Source organism: Saccostrea cucullata, unplaced genomic scaffold (genome assembly GCF_032062105.1).
Source record: "Saccostrea cucullata isolate Sc308-1 unplaced genomic scaffold, CSIRO_AGI_Scuc_v1 ctg1558, whole genome shotgun sequence".
Classification (NCBI taxonomy): domain Eukaryota; kingdom Metazoa; phylum Mollusca; class Bivalvia; order Ostreida; family Ostreidae; genus Saccostrea; species Saccostrea cuccullata.
Window position 1 is genome coordinate 211441 of NW_026933071.1, and position 25158 is coordinate 236598.

A 25158-nucleotide genomic window follows, 5' to 3' on the forward strand; every position below is an offset into this window, starting at 1 on the left:
TATATAATAACATGTTGGTAAAAAACTGCCTGTTGTACTTTTTAATTTTGCATTACATCAGTTATTCATTGCAGTTCAGTCATTAACAAATACTTGTATAGTGCACATATTAATTAAATATCTTTTTATTATGTTTACAAAGAGGCTGATGATCATTCAAAAAATATCCTAAAGGAAGACTATATGTAAAAAAAAATTGTATAAAAATAACAAAAATATAAAAGTATATACACTGCACACACGCATATGGGGTTTCATATTTTTAAAGCTTTAGGTTTTAAGCTGCTTAAAGAGTTGGAATGTTATGATGTCAGCAAATATAAATGAATAAACAGATGATCTATATCAAAAATTTTTTTAGAGAGAATATTATAACTCAATAAAGTAAAAAAGTTCAGAGATGGAGAATTTTTCTAAAATACGTTAAAGGTAATTTCAATATTTTAACCAAGTTTTGATACCACCACACAACAACTTTAAGAATTATTTTTATAAAAGAATGGATATTAAACAGACAAACAAACAAGTAAGGATAACTGACAGAATCAAAAATAATGAAACTAGTTTAGTTTTAATAAACTGTTTTTTTTTTATTATATATCAAAGAGCACTATTACTAGAATACCAACACCATTTCCTATTAAATACTGTAATACTGTATCGCACAAATGTTTACCAATAACAAATCACAAAGTATTCCTTCTTTATCTAGAAAAGTTTCACTATATTCACAATTATTCCTGAAAAAGTAATCTTAAGGTATATTATCCTTTTGATGAGAAGAATAACTCAAGCATTTTTTTTTTTTGGTAAAATCATATCTGATTTTTGAAAAGTGCATAGTGCCCTGAAACTGCTTTTATTTAAATCATATGCTTTGTTGGAAAATTTAAATGTTATTGGCTCGTAAGTGTGTGATGCTGAACAAACTGTATACAGGGGAAAAAATTCCTCTCTTTAATTTTTCTTCATTTGTTGTAATTTTGCAAATAATATAAAAAGGGATGAATTAATAAAACAGCATTTTTTTTTTAAACATTACTATAGACAAATCTAAAATGATCGGGCTTATTTGTTTGCAATTTGTTTGGATGTGCAAGAGGGAAGAAAGAAGTGAGGGAGGTGGGGTGAAAATGTCCCTGTAAAGTTTGTACATTAAGTTGTATATGGAAATGGAACGTATATAATGTTGAGCATAATTTTCAAAAAAAAAAAAAAAAAAATTGGAAAAAAAATACAATATTCAGATTTTGAAAATTCAGCATTGATGTTCCAATTGTCTAATGGAAAAAAAATTCCCACCTAAAAACAGGCCGAATTTTTTCATTTAAAAACAAACAAACAAACATCATGTTAAAAAAGTTTTTTTTTTAAATATATATATATATATAAAATGCAGCTTTTTTTTAACAGAAAAATGAAAAGCAATTTGAAAATATTAATATACAATAATTATATTCCATACATTAAATGTATAGGATTGAAAATATTTAATTTATTTAAGTTTCACCATCTTATTTAATATATACTTCATAATGATTGCATATGCAATAAATTTTACAAACAAAACAAAATTTTCTCTCTATTGCTTATTTAGCTGTTATCAACATCCTCGTACAACTCTGGCCGATTTTTCGGAGGCTCACTACGAACACATGACACTGCATCTGCGTATTCTTCCGTTGGATTCATTGTATCTGCGTAAGTATCGTCGTCATCATCATTTTCAAATTCGTAGTCATTCTGAACCGGTTCTGACGATCTAACCTGCTTTTTTTCATCTTGAGGATATTCGGCACTCGCGTAGTCACCATCCTCAATGTCATCAATGTCTTTACCAGAATTAATTCCATAAATGTGTTCATTAGGAACGACTGCATTTTTTGGTTTGGGCCCCTTGGGATTCGCTTTCAGGTCCACGCGGTCGTACATCGAGTCGTCCTCATCGTACGGTCTATCTGCAATGTGAGGCAATTTTCCTCCGTCTTTGGAAGCAGCGTCTTTGATTTTCTTGTAATCTTCTTCATGGTGCTCGTCCAACGCTCCCTGGTTACGCCAAGCGTCGGTCCTACCTTTGACTGGTTCTGCATAAACTGGTGGTTTGCCACTGGGTGCTGGGGGGGTCTTATTTTCACCAGCTTCATCATAAATTGGTTCCGCTTTCTTATTTTTCACTGAAGCTTTACTGGATATTGGTGATAGAGGTTCATCATATAAATCTGCATTAGGCTCACTACATTCTAATTTAGGATTGTCTTTCTTTTCACTCTTATCCCTCTTCCAGGGGAATGAGAAACCCCTCTTCTTCTCTTTGCCGCTGCCCTCTTTATGAGGCTTGGGAGATGAGGGATGGTTGCTGATTTTTTCCTCCAGCGAGTGTTTGAAGTCGGCTGGTAGCGTAGAAGGTGTTCGCGTTTCGTCCTCAGACTGACTGTCTTTAGTGATTTCAAGTTTCAACGAATTCGATGACTTCCTCGACAGTGGCTCAGAGGCCCTCTTTGCTGATTTTAACGACTCTCTGGACTTTTCTGCAACTTCTTTGCTTCCGGAATCCATACCAAGCCTTGTTGTCAGAGATGAGGCTTGCTTACTTTTTGTGGCATTGTCAATGGCTAGTGTCAGTGCTTTAGGATTTCCAACAACATGGAAATCAAAACTTCCTTCTCCTGTCTCACATCTTCGTCCAGCTTCGATCGTAAACAAATTCCGAGACTTTGTAAATCCGTAGCGACGAATATACTCAAAATGCCACCTGCCCATAATTTCTCTTGTCTTTGTATCTTCAAGACCCAGTGAGGCCATGGTAACAAATAGTTTATATTTTCCACAATTATTTAAATTGAGTCTTTTAGAGCCTTCTGTTTCTTGCACAACAACATCAAAGACTTGTGCTGCAAAAGAAGAAAAACACAAAGTTCATATATCATAACATCTACAAACAGCAACACATATCTTTTTTATAGTTAATTTAATGGACTACTTTCTTACCACAATTCAGGCAAAATTTGGAGATTGCAGCAATTTATTCTGTGTTATATTTCATATGAACTTTAACTTGGTTTTCAAGCTGTTATAAAATACATGTAAATGTAGACACATGTAGTTCATAAAGTTCTTGAGAGATCTGAGCCTACCCTATTGTCACTAAGTCTTACAGTATTTGTGGTTGATGAAGGCACTTTTAAATGACCATTGGTCATACTTCTCTTGAATTTACTTCAAATAGAGATTTCCATCTTTTTTATTTTAAAAAGATCATAATATGCTCTTGTGTTGCCAATATCTAAGCATTAAATGAATTTCCTGCTCAATATTTAGTTTTCAAGAAGGAGTCTAAAATGGTACCAACCAAATTTAAACATTTTTTGAATTTCAAGCTCATGCCCCTCAAAAGAGGAAAGTGAATTTGATTAGTACTCTAAAGATACTTCAGCCAAGTTTTGGTGTGGCTCTAAGAAAGAAGTTGGAAGAAAAAATTCTGTGAAATTTTAATACACTGTACATAGTAAAGGACTAAAGTAAAAGCTTCAATTAGCAAATCTCTTGTATTTCAGGCAAACAAGGGATGGTCATTTCTTACAGATGCTCAAAGGCCAATTATTTCTAAAACTCTCTGTAAAAGTTGATTCTCTTCTTATTAAAAAACTCTATACAAAAATTTGTTTCATTTGTTATTTCCTTCCACAAAAAAAAATACCCACTACTGGATTGAAATAAATGACCTTGACCTACCACTGTCCTCAGATTCGTAGAGAAAGTTTTCCTTTAACTCATCCTCTTCGTAAGAATCCATATTAATGGCCTGAATGATGGCGTCGTGCCACTGGGAGAGGATATCGCGATTATCAAACATCAGACACAATTTCTCTTTCTTAAACGGAATATCGATGTGGAATTCTTTGGCCTGATTTCTCTCCACTTTGTCAAGGTCTTCTTCCTTGAGATTTTCCAGGGAGTAGCGTTTAGGTTTGTGTTTAGGGCTGGGGTTCTCATAATGGCTGCGATTTTCAAAAGCCTCGATGTAACTGGCATCTTTCTCGTCACCAAGGCAGACGATCAGATACTTATTTTTCTTACTCTACAAAATACATAACATAAATTCACATAATTTTTGTTTTAATTGCATTAATGTATTTAAAATTTGTGTTCTTATAATTTTAAAATTGCCTTTCAAAATAACAAGTACAGTATATAACTTCTATTGATACAAGCTGGTAATAGAGAAATCAACAAATTCATGACTGCAGCAGTTTATTATAATCATTACGGCAAACAGTAAGACTTAGTGTTTAATCATTATTTTAGTAGAAATAAATAAATATTCCTATAGGTCTTTGATTTTAGCAATGACATGTCAATTAATGTACATATATGTAAGTATTGAACAGCTGACGTTCCTATGATGAAAATTTTAAGACAGTGTATCGGAATCTGAGGAATTTGTACACACCATTTTCTTTCCTTTAAGAGGAATTTAAAACCACAATTCTGTACAAGTTTTAAGTGTTAAAAATGATTAGATAAATTGTAAAATTTCCTTCTGCTTATAATGACTATTATTATAGTGAAACTGGCTTATTAATAAATACAATCATGGCCTGCAGTACCAACTTTAAAAAAAATTATATGGAAAAGTTTTTAAAATTTGTTATTACTGTTTATTTTTTCACGTGACAGACAACTAAGATTATAAGTTTATTCAAGCAGTGTAGTTTTTTTTCGATAAATTTTGCATGTGCGTCAAAATAAAAAAACCTCTCAGAATTTGTTACAGTTTGCTCAAGGAGCTACTAAAATTTTAAGCACATAAGCAAAATATGTGGGAGGGAAAAGTACTTGAGCGAAACATATTATTAAACAGATTGTTTATTTATAATTTAGGCTGGTGATAACTAACTGTGACCCATAAAATTGAAGTAAATGCAATGTTTCATCAAGTTTCAAGTTTCTTATATATCAGACTTTGACCAAAAAGATACCGGAGCATAACTGAATCAAATTTATTACCATGCAGTGGTAAATCCCTAAAAAGGTGGGTATATATGAGTAAAGGGTCGTTCTTTGCACCGTATCTGATCATGAACATGTAGCATTTTCTAAAAGTTATTATCTTGCTAAAGCTTTCAAATATTTTTTTTTTCGTTAAATTGTGACTGTGAGGATCAAATTGTTTTGTAATTTGATATCAAAATTGCATGGACAGCTTAGGGGTTTCTCCCTTTAATATTAATAAAAAGGATCATGACTCTGAGTAAGCTTAAAACTGAACAATTATATTATTCTGACCCTGGTCTACATATTAATAACTATAACCCAATAGTAATATAACAGTGTCATCCATGTAAACAGTCAGTAAACTATAGGTAAACAATGCTTAAACAAATTTTGTTTTCTCTATTTAAGTTTTTCCCTGTCTGCCTGGGAAGTATATATCTACAGTAACTGTCAATGTACTGTAATGTTGACTAATGTGTTCTAGCTTCCTGGTTCACTTTGTCTCAGGTTATTAACTTCATGGTTAAAGATTGAATTTCATTTTATTGTATACTGCATATTCACAAAATTAATACCAGCCATCATCAATCTATTAATTAAAACCTTTGATCCACTCCAGTTTGATCACTTCAATGTGTATAGCGATCATACTGGAGCGGATGAAACATATCTTATTTTAATTAGATTGAGCCATCATAATTTTGAATTTAAATACATTAATTAGAACCTTAAAATTAAACAAAAATACTGTGACATTATCATAAAGTGTTAGCCTGTACTACTAATCAAAGGAAAATGTGATACATTTAGCATGGTGCAGTGTATTAAAGTTTATTTCAGGTTACACTTTCAGGCACAGTGCACTGGCAATATTTACTTTTTATTAAGATAGACCTAATACATGACTTGTATTGCTAAACAAAATTCAACAAGAACAAATGTAGTTACATATAAGAATTGAAAAGCTAGAGTGGAGTAAATTCCTTTGAATTAGATCATCCCTTACAGAAAAAACTAATAGAAACTTATAAGTGTTTTATAATCCACCTATTAGTAACTTATAAGTCACATATAAATTTTGAAATTTACTTATAAGTGTACTATAAGTTAAAGTAAGTATAAGTGAGGAATGGATTTCGTTAATACTTCACTTATAAGTAAAGATGAGCTTCATATCAGTGAATATTTCACTTATACCTCACTTATAAGTGAAGATCAGTATGGTATGAGTGAAGTATAAGTGTGGACTTAGACTTTTTACCCTATACTAGACTTCTCTCAAGGAGCACTATGGGTATTCAAGGTAGCCAATCAGAGAGTTTGTCTCTGCAGAGATCAGCAACAAGAGTTTGAAACCAAGTTTGTGTCTGTGAAAGGATGTTGGAGATTTTAGATTTATTTTGAGTATACCTTTACATCAGGTACAACAAGTAGGTTCTATTTACATCATCTCTCTATTTTAACTTCCTTTGCATGAAATTTTGAATCAATTGACTCAGTTGCTTTCAGATTTCATAAATTTGAAGAAGCCTCAAGGTCATTAAATCTTGTTGCCTTTTTGTTCAACATTCTTGTTTGTAAACTGAATTAATATGTTAAGTTTGCATCATCAAAGAAATGTCATATGAAAGTGATTTTTTTCCATAAAATTTTTACTTGATTATTTCATCTAAAGTGCAGATACATTTGTAAATGTAAAAAATAGCTTTGAACATATCATGCAACCTCTGCATGGTTGGAAGTTCTGTTCCAAATTAAGATCTTACAGGTAGTGTTGTATTTCACTTATAAGTCACTTATAGTCACTTATGAGTGACTAATACTTGATAAAGTATGAAGGGTTAATGCTTGACTTATAAGTCACTTATAGTCACTTATAAGTGACTTTACTGCATAAAGCATAAGTGGCTAATACTTGCTTATAAGTCACTTATAGGTTAAGTAGCTCATTTGCATATAAAATCCTAATGAGTAACTTATAATTCACTTATTAGTTAAATGTATCAGTGAAGTGTAAGTCCAGAATAAACAACTTATAAGCAAAAGAATAAATCACTTATAAGTCACTTATCAGAAATTTCTGTAAGGGATTGCATGATTCTCTGTTAACTTAAACAAAGTCTTTCTATATTATTTAAATTAAGGTCCTTTGCGTTAACATGGTAAAAGAACACTTATAATAATATTTTTCAAAATCAATATTTCATATAATGAACTATGGAGAGATTACAAATTATATCAAGCTCAAAAGTTAACTGAAATAATAAAATCGGAAGCAGAGCAAACACTGATCCAAAACATCAGAAGTGGGATCAGGTACCATAGAGGAGTGAGTATCCCCTATGCTCGTCTTTCACTCATCAAAAGAAGAGATCACCCGGCCGTGGGTAACCGACGATGTGTGTTACTTGTCAGTTCTGATATAAAATTGTTTCAGTCACTTAAATGCTATTAATTAATAATATTCCACTTAATAAATGCCAAAAAATGTCTTTAAATGATTATGAAAATAAATTAATAGTATGTTGTTGAGGACAAATTGTGAAACATTATACCAATCAGGTCCAAGCATCCTCAAGGTGAAACAAATGGTTGATGATTTTCAGAGACGACACATCCATCTTCAACTCTTAATTATAAGTAACATATAATTTTTACACGTCCATTAACATGGGTATAAGATTTCCTTAATAATTAAAATCTATTGAAAAATTTTGAACAAATTTTATATTAACGATGGTCACGTCAATATTGACTCATTAAGCTATTCATGCTATTATAAAAGGAACAAGGTTCAATTGAAAGGAAGAAGACATTTTTTGCCCTTTCGTAACACACAGACCAGCATTATTTTGTAATCAGTTTTATGCACTTTATCCTGAATGTCTATATATAACGGGGGTAGTTATCTTTTCATCTGTACACCTGTTACCTGGAAGGTTTACCTTCTCTGACATCTTGTGCCAGTATATTCCCTCTCTAACAAATTGTCTATATATGTCTGCATGATAAGACAAGCACTAAATATGTTAAGGAAAACAAAAATGGGCATTTTTACCCAATCTTAATCAAGAAAGTATATAAACATTTAGGACTCTTGCCAATTAATTTCTCAATTTTCATTCTAACTAATAAAATCAGCTAAATTCAGATTTTTAAAATTTTTAACACATTTCATACTTTGAACATGGGAAAAAAATATACCAGAACTGATATAGTTCTAACTTGATTATACATGACTGACTTCATGGCTAAAAAGACTAAATAAATCATCAGTGATCATGTTTGTATCTATATAAAACATATACATGTATTTATGGCATGCTCCTCCAACTCACACTTCGCAATATAGTGGTCAAAGCTGTATTTGGTCTACTATCAATGCTCACAGTTCCAGACCCCCCACCCCTTTACCACGGGGATGAGGAATGGGGCCTGAGAACAATTATCTTGCAACCATCTTCAAAATTCAATTATCTGTGCATCAGGTCATGTTAGTTACTATTTAGGACATACCAAGATTGCAAACTTTTGGCAATGAATACCATAAATTAAAAATTACTGCAAATCACTTTTTATTCGCGAGAACTTTATTTTCGCGTAATTACGCGAGACAGTGCGCTCGCAAAAATTTAATTCTTGCGTATAATAGTATCCCTTAAGATTATATAGAGCAATAACCACAATTCGTGAAAATTTTGTCTCGCTAATCAAGAGTCAATGACTATCTCGTGAAAATAAGGTGTCGCGAAAATTTAGTGATCTACAGTATAAAAAATGCATGCCTTCCTTCATGTTTCATGCCCATGCAGACTTAATTCATTTATTCTTTAGTCATTCTATAGTTTGTTGCAGTACTTCTTTTTTTATGAAATAGGAACCCTTACCAAAATATTGACCTTCTGGCAACATCTTCTGGCTTTATTGCAGCAATATTGCAGCAACATTCTGGCAATACATTGCCGCAATATTGCGGCTATATCGTTTTTCGTATGTAAATTAGTTTTGCGGCAATATTGCCAGAAAGGGGTTGCGGCAATATTGCTGCAAATCATGACCAAAATATTGATCTTCTGGCAACATCTTCCGGCATTATTGCCGCAATATTGCGGCTATATCGTTTTTCGTATGTTAATTAGTTTTGCGGCAATATTGCCAGAAAAAGGTTGCGGCAATATTGCTGCAATAAATCATGACCAAAATATTTTTCTTCTGGCATTATTGCCGCAATATTGCGGCAATATCATTTTTCGTATGTAAGTAAGTTATAAATTGGGATTTAATAGAAAGTATGATCTATCAATCTAACAATTAACAAAGTTAACTGTGCTGAGGATTATAACAAACAATAGCAAGCCACAGGGTCAATAAGAAATAGCTACTTCTGCTATTCTTTGAACAGATAGAAAATTATGTTGATCTTCAGAATGAAAATCAAGATATGTTTGTGAAACACTATGCGCCTGGTGGCAATAAAGTTTGAAAAAGCTATTTATAGCATATGGGTCACAGTCAAGGTCACAAGGTCATTGATCTTGGTATGATTTGAAAGAATTAGTGGAGTATGCATACTAAATATGAAGTCTCTATCTCTTATAATTCAAAATTTATGGCAGAGGATCAAAAAGGCTATTTTTAGCATATGGGTCACAGTAAAGGTCAAATTGTCATTGACATTGGTGTTACTTGAAAGAGTTTAATTAGTGAAGGGTGCATCCCAAATATGAATTCTCCATCTTTTATGACTCAAAAGTTATGTCGAAGTTTCAAAAAATCTATTTTAAGTATATGGTCACAGTCAAGGTCCCAAGGTCATTGACCTTGGTGTTATTTGAAAGAGTTTAATTAATGAAGGGTGCATACTTAATACAAGTTCTCTATCTTTTATGGCTCAAGATTTATGTCCAAGGTTAAAAAAAAATCTATTTTAAGGATATGGGTCACAGCCAAGGTCTCAAGGTCATTGACCTTCAGGTGTCTTTTGAAAATGCTTAATTAGTGAATTATGCATACTAAATATAAAGTCTCTATCTTTCATTAATTTTAAGTTATGATGAATATTCAAAAAAGCTATTTTTAGCATATAGGTCACAGTCAAGGTCACAACGTCATTGACCTTGATGTCATTTGATAGAACTTAATTAGTGGAGTAGACATACCAAATATGAAATCTTTATCTCTCATCGGTTCAAAAGTAATGGTGATCGAAGGTTAAAGTTTACAAACAAACAGACAGGACAAAAACAATATGTACCCACCATCTATCGAGACAGGTGCATAAAAAATGTTTATAGAAACAATATTAATATGCCACTGTGAAAATGTCCAGCAACTCTGCATTAATTTTCAAATATTTACATGCTTTAATTCATCTTTTCCTCTACTCTAGGATATATAGACATACAAGTCTAGTATGCATACATCACAAGCACTAATTGAAACACATAATTTTTCCAATTTTATCTCCATTGAATCATTCATCTAAAAAAGAATATTGGTTTTGACTCACCAAGTCTGCATGATATGGAAACAGAGTACACATTCCTATAATTCTGCTTAAATTCTTTTTTCTAGATTCCACACTATGCAGTCTTACTACTCATCTTGACTAATCCCACTGTACACAATTAACAACTCTAATTACCTTAATACAAGTCAGTAATGAAGCAAAACATGCTTGCCTTTGAATTCCCTCCACTTTATTTAAAAAGAGGAAGTAAATGACTGAGCATGCTCAACAAATGGCTCATGGGTAATCCTAGATGTTGCCAGAAAGTTTTTTTCTGGCAGTATTGCCAGAATGTCACCGGAAGTTGTTGCAGCTAGCGGTGATATTTCATTTTTTCTGGCAGTATTGCCAGAATGTCGCCAGAAGTTGTTGCCGCTAGCGGTGATATTTCACTAACCCAAAAAGCTTGTTTCTGGTGACAAAAATGTGTTGCTGCAATGTTGCCGCAATATAGCGGCAATATTGCTGCAATAATTTTACTTTGGTAAGGGAAATGCCTATTAATAAAATATGAACACTGAATCATATGAAACTTCCTGTTTACCCAATAGCTAAAAAAAAAAAAATGAAATAGGTGCACTTATAAATGCTTTAAATTTCTATTTCAAGTACATTATATATTGCATAGCCGGATTATAAATCTTCAGACTATATAAGCATTGCCTTCTTAAATAGCAAGTTGTATCTTCTTCTGCATAAATTTTGTACATCAGGGCCATCTGCATCGGTAAAAATTATTTTAATCATAATGTTTGGTATACTCCAACCCCTATTTTTTCAAAATAGGTATAGTTTTTTAATTTTAATTTCTAAATTATTTATCTAATATGTGTCATAAAAAATTGCAGATTTTTTTTTTATGTTTCATTATCATTGATTATCATGATAATGCATCAGAAAACAAGACAAATTTAACATGTTTAAATACTGTAAGTTGTTTTAATTCCACGGCGGTAAAATTTCACGATTTCTTAAAAAGTCCCAACCGCAATGATTTTAATTTTAATTTCGTGTAAGCATTTAACATGTTTAAACATATATTTTTTTATTAAAACCAATGAAAGCATTCACGCTGGGTTTAATTTCGCGGAAAAGGACAAATTGCGAACTTATAGTGAAATTAAAATCTGATTTGATTTTCATGCATGATTATTTGCCTATCTACACTATAAATTGCTATACACTTTCAATCTAAACATGCTAAAAAGCATCCCTCTCAGAGAAAAGATTATTTAGCTAACTGAGAAAATAATAAACATGCATTGTCTGTTAACTAATCTCTTGATACAAACAAAAAAAATGATTAAAATAAATTATTGTTTCCATGGTCAGTCATTTTTGTCTTGAAATTAAAGAAGATTTGACGTTGCGTATGACTAGTTGACTCTGTTAGCTCTAAATTTCAGTGATGGGGGTTAGGGAAACATTGTTTTATTTTAATCTGAATTAAATGAATTTAGTAACTCGTTAATTTTTACCTAATTTATTCAGCTAGAAAGTGGTTTTTATTTACAATTCATAATAATTTATTAATACAATTTTCAAATATCAAACAGGTGTAAAAATAAATATATAGATCGAGCAATAATTTTTCCCCTAATGACAAGGATATATATTGATGTTGTCATAATGCATACATGCCAACTTTCCCGATTTAGGCGGGATTCTCCCGATTTTACCATGCCATCCCGCTATCCCGATCGTGAAAGCAAAATTACACCATAATCCCGATTTGACCATTTTTCGACCAAAATTTCCGATTTTCCGACTTGACCCGAGTTTGAAATCGGGACAATCGTGAAATCTCGTTAAACTCTCGTATTATTAACCAATGAAATTTCCCGAATTCGTCACGCTTAGGTCGCGTGTAATTTACCTATCGAGGATACCTACCTGTGTGTACTGTGACGATTACTCAGTCAATTATGAGCATGTATCATGTTTTGATAACAATTAATGCTATTCTGGGGTATGGTGGAGATCAATCGGGAATCTCGCATATCGATTCACCATGGGTGCAACTCCACCACGAAAAAAGAGTAGATTAGGATCGAAATACCTGAAAAAATGGGAGGCTGACGCTAGATTCACCGGATGGTTGACGAAGTCAAAACAAGGACAGGCTCATGCATATTTTAGAGTGTGCAACAGAGACTTTAAGGTTGACCATGGTGGACTGAATGACGTGACAAAGCATATGAACACTGCCCTGCACCAAAATACTTTGAAGTCGCAGAATTCGACACCGTCTGCCAGAAACTTCTTCACCAGTTCAAAACTCGACCAAGATGAGGGTAAGTTGACAGATATATTATCTCTGTGATAATGAACAATTTACATGCATTAACTTTGAATTAATTTTATATTTTAAAATAAATCTAAATTCTTTGTTCAATGTTGTAGATGTGATACGTGCCGAGGTTTTGTTTGCCAATTTTGTGGCACAGCATAACCTCCCGTTTCTTGTCGCATTTCTACTGGGGTAGGATCCTAGAAATGAGAAATAACATTACCAAGACTCCAAGATTCCCAGTTATGGGGAAAGTAGTGAAAGCCATGCTTACTGTGCCCAACTCCAATGCTGAATGTGAGAGAGTATTCTCAATGGTAAAGAAAATACAGACAGAGACCCGTGCTAATTTGGATAACAAAACCATCTGTGCTCTGCTTACCACCAAAGTTAACATTCAGCATTGTAATCTTGTGAAACCTTCCAAAGAATTGCTCCAGTCAGCAAAAAAGGCCTGCTTGTCTTATAACAAAGACTGTGTTTCTTAGTGGTGATTAACAAGTGTTTTATTGTTTGTATCTTGACTGTGATTGAAACTTCTGTTTTACCTATTCTTACCTGAATTTTAATAGTAATAACTACATGATGTTTTTTTAGTTTGTAACATTTTATTTATTTGAATTATAATAGTAGCTATTTTAGTAACCAGATTTTAACAATGCAATATTGTTTTCATGTTTCATGTGCCACTGTATTTTTCTTAAATTTGTTATTAAATTGTTGAAACTATACATTGTTTTGGTTGCTGAATCAGATTCAGACTTATGTTGGTAGCTGCATTGAATGATATGAAAGAAATCAGAAGAAAAATGTTCAAATGAGGAACATGTATTATGTATTATAAATAATAATATAGATATCAGTGAAAACACAATTAGATTCAGGTTCACGACAAAATGTCGCGAATTTAAAGCTTTGAAAATTGTCGTCACGGGCAAAATCCCCCATGGGAATTTTCAAAAGTTGGCATGTATGCATAATGTGACACTCAACGTGTACTTAAAATGAACTGTGAAGTGTATTTTACAATGTATACACCCCAAAAAAGCGATTAAATTAATCATGGTCAGCTTAAAGCTGCCAGTAATACTGAATTAACTTTCAGGGGAAAAAAACTCTGCACCTCCTACTATTTTATTCTCCATTTTCCTCATAATTCTGATTCAGTCTATATATGTATCTTCATTCTTGCTTAGGATTGCATCTTTTTAATTTAAAGTGAAATGTATGATTAATGTACATAATGGATATACTTTTATCTCTTATTTAAAAAATAACCCTTACCTTAAATTAAATGAAAGTGATTACCCATGTATCAGAAAGTGTTCAAAGCATATGGTTAATTTGTGTAGGATGTACAAACATTGATTCAGAAGTGAAATTTCTTTAAACATGTTAAAAGTAAAAGTTAAATTACCAATCATTGACAAAATTTACCTAAGTCTGACTCATTCTGTTGAAGTTGAATTCAAAGAATTATACTGTATAAGTGGAAATTTTTGCGAGACTCAAATTTAGCAAGCTGTCCTTAAAAATTGGAGTTTATTTTTAGCGAATTGCAAATTTAGCGATTTTAAAATGTTTTCTAAAGAAGCTATTACAAATTAAACACAATTAATTTTTAGCGATATGAAATTTAATCGATCTCAGCACCCTCGCTAATAATGCCAAAATTAAATCCTCGCTAAAAATTCTTCTTATACGGGGTCATGATTCAAACAAACTTGAATCTACACAAACTGGGGATGCTTCAATGTTAGTTTCATCTTTCCTGGCCTAGTGGTTTTGGGGAAAAAACTTCCTAAAGAGTTTTCCTAGTATATATTCCTATGTAAAACTTTGATCAGCCATTGTGGCCCCGCCCTACCCCCGGGGGTCTTATTATGAACAAAATTGAATCTACACTATTTGTAAATGCTTCCACATGAATTTCATCTTTCCTGGCCCAGTGGTTCTAGAGAAGATTTTTAAAGATTTTTCTTATTATTCCTATGTAGAACTTTGATCAGCCATTGTGGCCCCACCCTTATCCCGGTGGTTCTTGAGAAGAAAATGAAAATGTGAAAAGTTAACGATGACAACGACAACGACAACAACGCCAGACAACAGACAAATTTTGATCAGAAAAGCTCACTTGAACCTTCGGCTCAGGTGAGCTAATAAAATAAAATTATTTTGAATATGATCCAAGGGGAATAACTCCATTGTCATCAGGGATTGATTGATTGATTATATACTGTTTAACGTCCCTCTCCAGAATATTTCACTGATATGGAGACGTCACCATTGCCGATGAAGGGCTGCAAATTTGGGCCTATGCTCGGCACTCAGGGCCATTGAGCAGGGAGGGATCTTTATCGTCTGCTGTAACACGGGGCCTCGGTTTATACGGTCTCATCCGAAGGACCGCCCCATTTAGTCGCCTTTCACGACGAGCAAGGGGGTACTGAGGACCTATTCTAACCCGGATCCTCACGGGATATGTCATCAGGGAAGAGAGTGTTAAAAAAGATTGTCATCTCTTTAGCATGACTTTGCAATTAATGACGATATGACAACAACTTTTTTTCCAACCTGAATATTAGCTACATTGATCCATTAATATATCATGTACATCCAGTAGGATACTCCATGTACTCAGTACATAGACCCTTGACTCCCAGATGACATAACATGTAAACAACTGTCTCTCACCTGTAGCCTCCCCTTCTTCACCTGTACGTCCCCCTCCGCTAACTGCGTTCTTCTTGACATTTCAGTAGGAGTATTCCCAAACCATCACTGTAATTTCCTTCTCGGACAAGCTACAACCAGGAAGTAAGGCTAGAAGTTTATCGCGAACTGTTACTCGGTTTCCTGAAAAACTTTCCTTGACACAGTAGCTAAGAATAGTTCCTTATTAATGCCACCTACTTATCATATGCTGTCAGTTTATTCTAACGCTGTACAGTTGACAAAATATAGATGCACTTCAAGTTTTAAACTTTCTCGGAGTTTTCCCAACTCCTGTGTCGAGCAGATTGTTCTTTGAACAATTCGTAAAAAAAAAGAAATAATTGTCTGAGCATAAATCTGCTGCAAAAATTATTTTTTAATATATGATTTATTTTTTCCCTTCCCTTTTTACTTCATTTATCGTGATTAGTCGATTAATATGGCATTAACATAATTTCCTTTTAGTGTATGACCTATCAAATAAATACTTTGTCTTATTAGCGCATGCGCTATCTCGCGTACCGAGCAACACAAGTTTCAACGAACACCTAATCATAATTTTCCACTATGTACCGCAAAGAGAAACCTTTAATTTTGAAAAGCAGCGCATCTTCACTTACTAACAACCTTTCTGTGTTGGTTGCTTTGGATAAAGGAGTCCTGAACTATGCCGTCGTCCATAAAGCTGTTGTCAACATCATTTCGGCATCAACTGATGGATCCACTGTCAATAGCAGAAACATCGTCTGTAAAGAACCCTCGGCAGCCCAGCAGAGCACGCCAATGATTATACAAGTATTTATTTCATTGTGTCAAAGTAATCATTTCTATCAATGAAGATTTCAGATTTAAAGAAAACATTAATTCGAATTTCCTCGTTGGATTGATTGATTCATGTATTTCTAGTTAACTACTAAAATGCAATATAACAGGACTTTAAAATTAACCCTACTAAATATCAGGGACTTATTTATTACTTACTAACTTAGGGAGTATACCTCCCTGAGAAATATGCTGTGCTTTTGCTTTTTGGTTGATTTTCGGTGATCCACAGCAGAAAATATACATGTGTTGGATTTAGAAATTTAGCTATTATAACAAATAAGTAATGAAACTTATTGTTATACCCCTACTTAACAGTCTCTATATAATTTCTTACTTTAAAAAGTCCAACAGTTTCACTGTTTTCCCGACTGTCAATCCAGGAACTATTAAAAAACTGTTAAAGAAGACTGTTGCATGCTGACAATTCAAATAGAGCTAAACTGAGTTATCTTTTCATTTGACAAAGGAGTATAACAAAACAGTTGTCAACAGGAGTCTCAGGATACTTGTCAATCTGTTGGACAATTGTGCAAATTGTTGCCTGCGGTCTTGGACAACCGCTTGCACTCCAGTCCAACAGATTGACTTTTTTCCCTCTATATGTACCCCAGTCAACAACTGTATATTACCATGGAGACTGTCTGTGACTGTCAGGCAAGCTTTGTTGACAGTGAGTAGTTGGAAGACCATTTTAATGGGAGGGGGTTAATTTGTTCACAGCTTTCTTTAATATTTTTCCTATCTTGCTACAGTGGTATGATCCTAGCTTTCCTGATTTTCTTTTTGATATACATTTGTATATTATACATGTATTTTTTTTTAAATTTTCTCATACAGAACTGATGCAGATTGATTTGTATTTTCAGTTAAATCAGAATAAGCTCATATGTTTTACTTTTTCTTATTTTCTACAAATTAAAGCATATCATCATGATCATTATGTATAGTGAATGATAAACATAATTATGATAAACAGGAAGAGGAGCATATGCTAACCAAACAAAAATCAAAGACAAACAAACCCAAATAGTGGGATATTTCAGGGAGTCTAGAAATTGAAAATTTTGCAACTGCCTAGAAGACATGATTGTTGACATTCACGAGGAACTCTATTAAATAATGTTGTTTTAAATTATGATGTTTTTTTCCAGGCCAAATGGGTATGCCTTCCTACCAGAACGGTTTTTATTTTAACTTCATTAAAAGGAATACAGGTAAATGTCTTCATTCATATTATAAAAGAACAGAAAAGACATGTAGCAGTAATAGACATTGTAAACATCAATTATGAAAATGTATAATTATTTATACATTGTAACAAAGTCTCTCTCTTTTCCTTGTCTATCCTTTGTATTTATTAAGTAGAACTGCCTATACTGCATAATAAGTGGTTAACTATCAAGAGTTTATAAATATGATTGTAGGCTAAAATTTTATAGGATATTAGAAGTAAACATGTACATGTACGGGTATATGAAATTTTAGCATGTGTTCTAAGTATCCTGGTTCTTATTAATGATTTATTTTTAACTTTCTGTACAGATGTTTGAATCAGATGGGTCTGCAATGATATATTGGCATGCCCTTGGTGATATCAACAGCACAGATATATTAGGTAATATAATGACTTGACTATAATCAGATACTAACCAGCTTTACATGACCTTTGCGAGCCAAGGATGTCTGATATGCTACTCTCCTCATAAAAGTTGGCCTATAGTGCTGACAAAAGAAGGGATTGTTTTCTTCACAATATGACTCGAATCTACCACTTATATGCACAGATTGCATCTGTGACAGAAATAAAGAAGCATATTTAAAAAAGTCAGAAAGTATTAAGTTGTGGTTATTTGTTATTTACAGTACAAAATGTACATCTTCAATGTACAGAAATAGATTCTTGATCACATATTTTGCACATGGCTTATTAATTATATATTGGATGACCCCATAGCTATTCATAGAAATGATAATAGTTGTTTGTTTGCATTTTTCATTCCCAAGATTAAAGAGTTGAAATGTGTCCTGAATGCAGATATCATCATTTACGAAAAACAATTGCCAATGGTTGAATGATGTCATTTGACTCTAATCACAACTTGAGAAAAAAATCCCAATTATTTCTAAACACCATTGGCCAAGCTTAAAGGGTTCATGAGGAGTGTTGCACATCAAAACTCTTGGCTAGCAAAGATGTATAAACATATGCTTGTAATATCTTTTTAGCTCACCTGAGCCGAAGGCTCAAGTGAGCTTTTCTGATCACATTGTGTCCGTCGTCCGTCCGTCCGTCCGTCTGTCTGTCCGTCTGTCCGTCCGTCTGTCCGTCCGTAAACTTTTCACATTTTCGACTTCTTCTCAAGAACCACTGGGCCAATTTTGACCAGACTTGGTACAAAGCATCCTTGGGTGAAGGGGAATTTAAATTGTTAAAATGAAGGGCCAAATCCCTTAACAAGGGGAGATAATCAAGAAAAGACAAAAATAGGGTGGGTTCATTAAAAAATCTTCTTCTCAAGAACCACTGGGCCAGAAAAGCTGAAACTTATGTGGAAGCATGCTAGGGTAGTGTAGATTCTAAATTGTTCAAATCATGACCCCCGGGGATTGGGCGGGGCCACAATGGGGAATCCAAGTTTTACATAGAAATATATAGGAAAAATCTTTAAAAATCTTCTTCTCAGGAACCACTGAACCAGAAAAGCTAAAACTTATGTGGAAGCATCCTGATGTAGTGTAGATTCTAAATTGTTCAAATCATGACCCCCGGGGGTAGGGCGGGGCCACAATGGGGAATCCAAGTTTTACATAGAAATATATAGGAAAAATCTTTAAAAATCTTCTTCTCAAGAACCACTGAACCAGAAAAGCTGAAACTTATGTGGAAGCATCCTCGGGTAGTGTAGATTCTAAATTGTTCAAATCATGACCCCCGGGGGTAGGGCGGGGCCACAATGGGGAATCCAAGTTTTACATAGAAATATATAGGAAAAATCTTTAAAAATCTTCTTCTCAAGAACCACTGTGCTAGAAAAGCTGAAACTTATGTGGATGCATCCTGGGGTAGTGCAGATTCTAAATTGTTCAAATCATGACCCCTGGGGATAGGGCGGGGCCACAATGGGGAATCCAAGTTTTACATATAAATATATAGGAAAAATCTTTAAAAATCTTCTTTTCAAGAACCATTGGGCCAGAGAAGCTTAAACTTATGTGGAAGCATCCTGGGGTAGTGTAGATTCTAAATTGTGCAAATCATGACTCCCGGGGATTGGGTGGGGCCACAATGGGGAATCCAAGTTTTACATAGAAATATATAGGAAAAATCTTTAAAAATCTTCTTCTCAAGAACCAACTGGGCCAGAAAAGCTGAAACTTATGTGGAAGCATCCTGGGGTAGTGTAGATTCTAAATTGTTCAAATCATGACCCCCGGGGATTGGGTGGGGCCACAATGGGGAATCCAAGTTTTACATATAAATATATAGGAAAAATCTTTAAAAATCTTCTTCTCAAGAACCATTGGGCCAGAAAAGCTGAAACTTATGTGGAAGCATCCTGGGGTAGTGTAGATTCTAAATTGTACAAATCATGACCCCCAGGGATTGGGCGGGGCCACAATGGGGAATCCAAGTTTTACATAGAAATATATAGGAAAAATCTTTAAAAATCTTCTTCTCAAGAACCATTGGGCCAGAAAAGCTTAAACTTTATGTGGAAGCATCCTGGGGTAGTGTAGATTCTAAATTGTACAAATCATGACCCTGGGGGTAGGGCGGGGCCACAATGGGGAATCCAAGTTTTACATAGAAATATATAGGAAAAATCTTTAAAAATCTTCTTCTCAAGAACCACTGTGCTAGAAAAGCTAAAACTTATGTGGAAGCATCCTGGGGTAGTGCAGATTCTAAATTGTAAAAATCATGACTCTGGGGGGGGTAGGATGGGGCCACAATGGGGAATCCAAGTTTTACATATAAATATATAGGAAAAATCTTTAAAAATCTTCTTCTCAAGAACCATTGGGCCAGAAAAGCTGAAACTTATGTGAAAGCATCCTGGGGTAGTGTAGATTTTAAATTGTACAAATCATGACCCCCGGGGGTTGGGTGGGGCCACAATGGGAAATCCAAGTTTTACATAGAAATATATAGGAAAAATCTTTAAAAATCTTCTTCTCAAGAACCATTGGGCCAGAAAAGCTTAAACTTATGTGGAAGCATCCTGGGGTAGTGTAGATTCTAAATTGTACAAATCATGACCCTGGGGGTAGGGCGGGGCTGCAATGGGGAATCCAAGTTTAACATAGAAATATATAGGAAAAATCTTTAAAAATCTTCTTCTCAAGAACCAACTGGGTCAGAAAAGCTGAAACTTATGTGGAAGCATTCTCGGGTAGTGTAGATTCTAAATTGTTCAAATCATTACCCCCTCGTAGAGGGCAGGGCCACAACAGGGTATCCAAGTTTTTCATAGAAATATCACAATGGGGAATCAATGTTTTACATAGAAATATATTGGACAATCTTTGAAATGCTGAAACTTATGTGGAAGCATCCTTGGTCAGTGTTGATTTCAAATTTGTCTAAATTATGATCAGTGGGGTAGGGCGGGGTCACAGTATGTATTACAAGGGGAAATCTAGTAGATAACAGAATGTCAAAGCTTCTCAGGTGAGCGATGTGGCCCATGGGCCTCTTGTTTTTATAATGGCTAAATAATGATATGTACCCAATAATGGTCAATTTCTGATCTTCATATCAGTCAAATGCTTCATAATTTTGTAAAGGAAGAATCATTAGTGAGAATTTCCTGTGTGACTGGGAGGTTTGTCCTAAATTTGATCTCAAGTAGAAGTAACCTACACAATGTCACATTGGAAAAAAAGGAAAATGGGACTGAAAGAAGAGAAAATGGTTGTTGGAAGTGATTTTTTGTCTGAGTCATCTCTGTCTAAATGTATTTTAATTTATCGACATGACATTTAATGGCCCAGAGCATCCAACATATTTGAAGTATTTTATAACATTTTCTTTTAGAACATGCCAATTTTGGAAGAGGAATTGCAGGAATAGGAGAAAATTTTATCTGTATTGGTAAGCTTCTTAGAAGATGTTTGTTATTGTACAGTTAAAATGTAAGGTCATATTTGTTGCTATACAAATATGTTGGAAGAAGAGCTTAAGTTATAAAGTTTCAAAGAATTATTTATCATAAATACTACAGCATTTAAAAAGTTCAGTTTTTGTGGGGTAGAAAGCATTCACCTGTTCAAAGTTTATGGGTTGACAGTTTTGATGATATTTTTGTCCTTTTTTCTAGGTACACAACTGGGAGAAATCCATGTATTCAATGTCCCAGCAAAGGGAACAAATGTTACATTGAAGGAAAGCTTAATAGGTAGGTAGTCATGAACTGATTAACAACAACCTTCATGTTGTTTTCCTATTCAATTCAATTATGGCAAATATGGCAATGAAAAATATTATCTGCTAATTTTTTGTCCCAAAGGAAAAGAAATACTGAAGATTATAGAAATTGAATTTCCTCAGTATTGATTTGATGGAACATGATAATCATTGTAGGACATAGACACCCTGTGTGTGATTTAGCCTCCAGTGGGAACACCATGGTCAGTTCAGACGAGCAAGGAAACATCATTATATGGTCACTCTCAGGGACTAACTTTAAACAGACTCACTCCATCACAGGCTCAGGGTAGGTACTCCCTACATCACAGGGGCAGGGTAGGTACTACATCACATGCTCAGATAGATATCATAGTTTCTGAATGAATATTGATATTACTGAATTATAAATTGTCACTCTATAGCAAGTGAAGGTAAAGGTTAGTATTTGCTAAATATAAGTGTAACTCTTCCTTTTTATCCCAGGTTCTAATCTTGTTAAGTTAGAAGAGAATGGTTCCATATTGTCTCAAGTACCAGATAACATATGAGAGCATTGATATTTTGACATATTCAATGGTGTTAAACATTTCTATTTCAGATTTCCTTGCAGTAGTCTTGCCTTGTGGAAGAATGTTATTGTAGCAGGGTTTGGTAATGGTCAGATTCGACTCTACTCGGCAGAAACAGCTAAACTGGCGGCTCAGGTTAACGCCCATGCTCGCTGGGTCACCGCCTTAGATGTGGCATCTGACAATGGAATGGTAAGTTACAGAGAATGTCCTAGTGTATGAATAGAAAGTTTGCAGACACATTTTACTTTCCCAGCTGTTACTGTAAATCACAAAACTTTTGCTACAAGTCATTTTAGTGAGAATGTTTAATGATTGGTATATTTATAAACAAAACAAAATTTTCATGAATTTTGCTATTGCTCAATGTATTCTATAATTATAAAATTACAGTATAACCAACTTGAAGAAGGAAATTTTCATGAGCAGATTTTCTTGCCTAACTAAGCAAAATTAAATTTTCCTAAAGTGTTATTTTCAGTACAATGTACTATACACTGTATTTCTAAACTGATTTTGTGTTTACTTTTTCAGCTGTTATCAGCGAGTGAAGATTCATTTGTGCGAGTCTGGCAGCTGAAGGAAGGCAGTCCTATGCCAGAGGTATGGAATACATATTCTGACTTCTATGTAAACACCTCATAGATGAAAAATTGTTGTTTTGTATTCATAAACAACAAAAATTGAATAAATTCTGCTTGTGAATGGGGGGGGGGGGGGGGGGTAAATGCATCTGTTAAAAAAGTGACAAAGAGAAAACCTTAATTTGGTTCCCAAGGTGTCAGCTGAAGTAAATATTATTTAGGATGAAGGCATAGAAAATATTATTATGGAAATTTTAAAGTAATGATAATGTATTAAATTTGGCTGTGTATTCTTTTTGAAGGAATGAACTGTCCACTAATTCAAGTTTAGCGCTAGCTGTCTTGCACGTATATAGATAAATTAAAATGGAGAAATCTACTAAATCAAATCTAACTTTTTCAAAAATCAAATTTCCGCCAAATATTGTACACTCTATATATAATACCTTTACAGTATTGGTTCCCTGGATATTTCTTAACAGCTTTCCATAGTGGTTGATGTGAAATCAATGAGTTGTAATATTAAATATTGATAAAGTACAATACATTGAACCTATATTTTGTCAATTATTTTACTTCAGATTGAGTACTTATACCAAGAGTGTGTCACGGACCAGCAGTTGGTGGGGGTGCAGTTCCTCCACCCCCAGGGCAGGGCGTTCTGTACCACGGGGTACGACAGCTGTGACCTCTCCTTCTACGTCCAGAGCTAGACTTGGTGTGATGAACAACTGTGTAAAGAATAGGGCTGGGATGATACATGTATACAGTCAAACCTAATTATTGTGAACTCTATCGGACAGAGGAAAAACTTCAATATCCCAAGATTTGACATGTCAAGGGTAAAATTCCTTAAATAATATTAAGAAATTGGGACTTCAAGATTACTTTGACTTTTCCATGGTATTAAAGGTATATGTGCTCAATTATACATGTATCCTGTTATAACATGCTGCATATCAAATTGTTAAGAGACAGTATGTATACAGTGCCACGTACATACCAAAATTTGCAAAATTGAACAAGTGATAAAAATATTCCGGGTTTTTACTCTTTATTTTATTAGAAATGTTATCTAGTGATTAGTAAGTACAATATTGATGAAACACTAGTTGTTGTGATTATTAAAAAAAGAATTTAAAAACTTTCTAAATCCCTTATTTTTGTCTACATTCATTCATTCATAAAATAAAATTATTTCATACTCTACTGGAAATTGTGTATTGCTATGTGTATCAAGGAACCTTGTGTCAGGATGCACTATAGTGTATTGTATCAGAATACAGACGTCCCAGCCCTGTGGAAGTGTGACTGCAATATACATGTATGTTAAATGTTAGATCTCTGTGAATATTTTACAGGTCATTGATATGGTTGTAATTTATTGAATCTGTTGTACAAGATCTTCTTTTCAATCTATGGTGGACTTTTTGTTTTCAGATGAGAAAAATAATGTAAGGATTTTTTTTAAATTGATTGTTTGCAATGAATTCTGATTTTCTTTTAAAATTTTTCTTATGCTCAGGCAATATAAACTCAAATTTTGATCTTAATAACAGATCATGACTTTGTTATATGATAATGTTTTTGTTATAATTGCCTTATTGGGATAAACATGTGTACTTTAACTACTTCTTTGTTTGTTTGTTAAGATCATGTAATACATGTATTTGTCTGACAATTTTACATGTAAATGAACATTTAAGTGCAAAGCACTTTAAATTATTAGACATTCAGAAATTTGCACATAATTTTGATTTTAAATTGTGCATAAGTTGAGTGCAATACATTTATTTCTGTGTAAGATCTGAAATTTCACAATGAGGACGGGCAGCTGTGATGTTCAATTGGAAAAAGCATAATCAGCTTTTTGGAAAACGTAAATGAAAACTTTGTATTCCAAAAAGTCAGTCAGGTAAAAAGAATCTATTCTGAGATGTCTCAAAATATACTAAACTACAAATAAAACTTGTTATTTTTACATAGCTTTTATAGAGTATATTTCTTTTGGTGCCCAATTTGTTATTGTGTCATTGTAACTGTTTTCTTTTGTTACTTCTTGGTCTATATTCTAAATGTGTTCAAAACTTACGAAAAAAAAATGTTGTGTAACCAAAAGTTTTGCACTGTGAACTAGGAAATTCAAATGTTATTTTCAGATACAATGCTTCGTGCTGAGAAAGATGGTTGTACATTTGGCTGTGAATAATTTGTGTCAGAAAATTAGTCAAGCTAGAATTTGAATAATGAACCCTTGGTCA

At 33.6% G+C, this 25158-nt stretch overlaps 3 protein-coding genes across 3 annotated transcripts; 2 read left to right on the forward strand and 1 right to left on the reverse strand.

The window, feature by feature from the left end:
* Window positions 1-1494: 1494 nt before the first annotated feature.
* LOC134237181 (uncharacterized) lies at window positions 1495-15801 on the reverse strand. The gene is made up of 3 exons (XM_062719280.1): window positions 15489-15801; window positions 3733-4078; window positions 1495-2891 (listed from the first exon to the last, which is right to left on the reverse strand). Exons 1-3 carry the CDS (start codon window positions 15546-15548, stop codon window positions 1594-1596), a joined length of 1704 nt encoding a protein of 567 aa, XP_062575264.1. The 5' UTR covers window positions 15549-15801; the 3' UTR covers window positions 1495-1593.
* LOC134237199 (uncharacterized) lies at window positions 12237-13183 on the forward strand. The gene is made up of 2 exons (XM_062719301.1): window positions 12237-12798; window positions 12908-13183. The coding sequence occupies exons 1-2, from the start codon at window positions 12516-12518 to the stop codon at window positions 12988-12990; spliced, it is 366 nt and encodes a 121-aa protein (XP_062575285.1). The 5' UTR covers window positions 12237-12515; the 3' UTR covers window positions 12991-13183.
* Window positions 15802-15984: 183 nt separating the features above from the next.
* LOC134237212 (WD repeat-containing protein 54-like) lies at window positions 15985-23610 on the forward strand. The gene is made up of 9 exons (XM_062719315.1): window positions 15985-16304; window positions 17486-17548; window positions 17877-17949; window positions 21373-21429; window positions 21656-21733; window positions 21919-22051; window positions 22343-22505; window positions 22848-22916; window positions 23479-23610. The coding sequence occupies exons 1-9, from the start codon at window positions 16077-16079 to the stop codon at window positions 23608-23610; spliced, it is 996 nt and encodes a 331-aa protein (XP_062575299.1). The 5' UTR covers window positions 15985-16076.
* Window positions 23611-25158: the final 1548 nt, after the last annotated feature.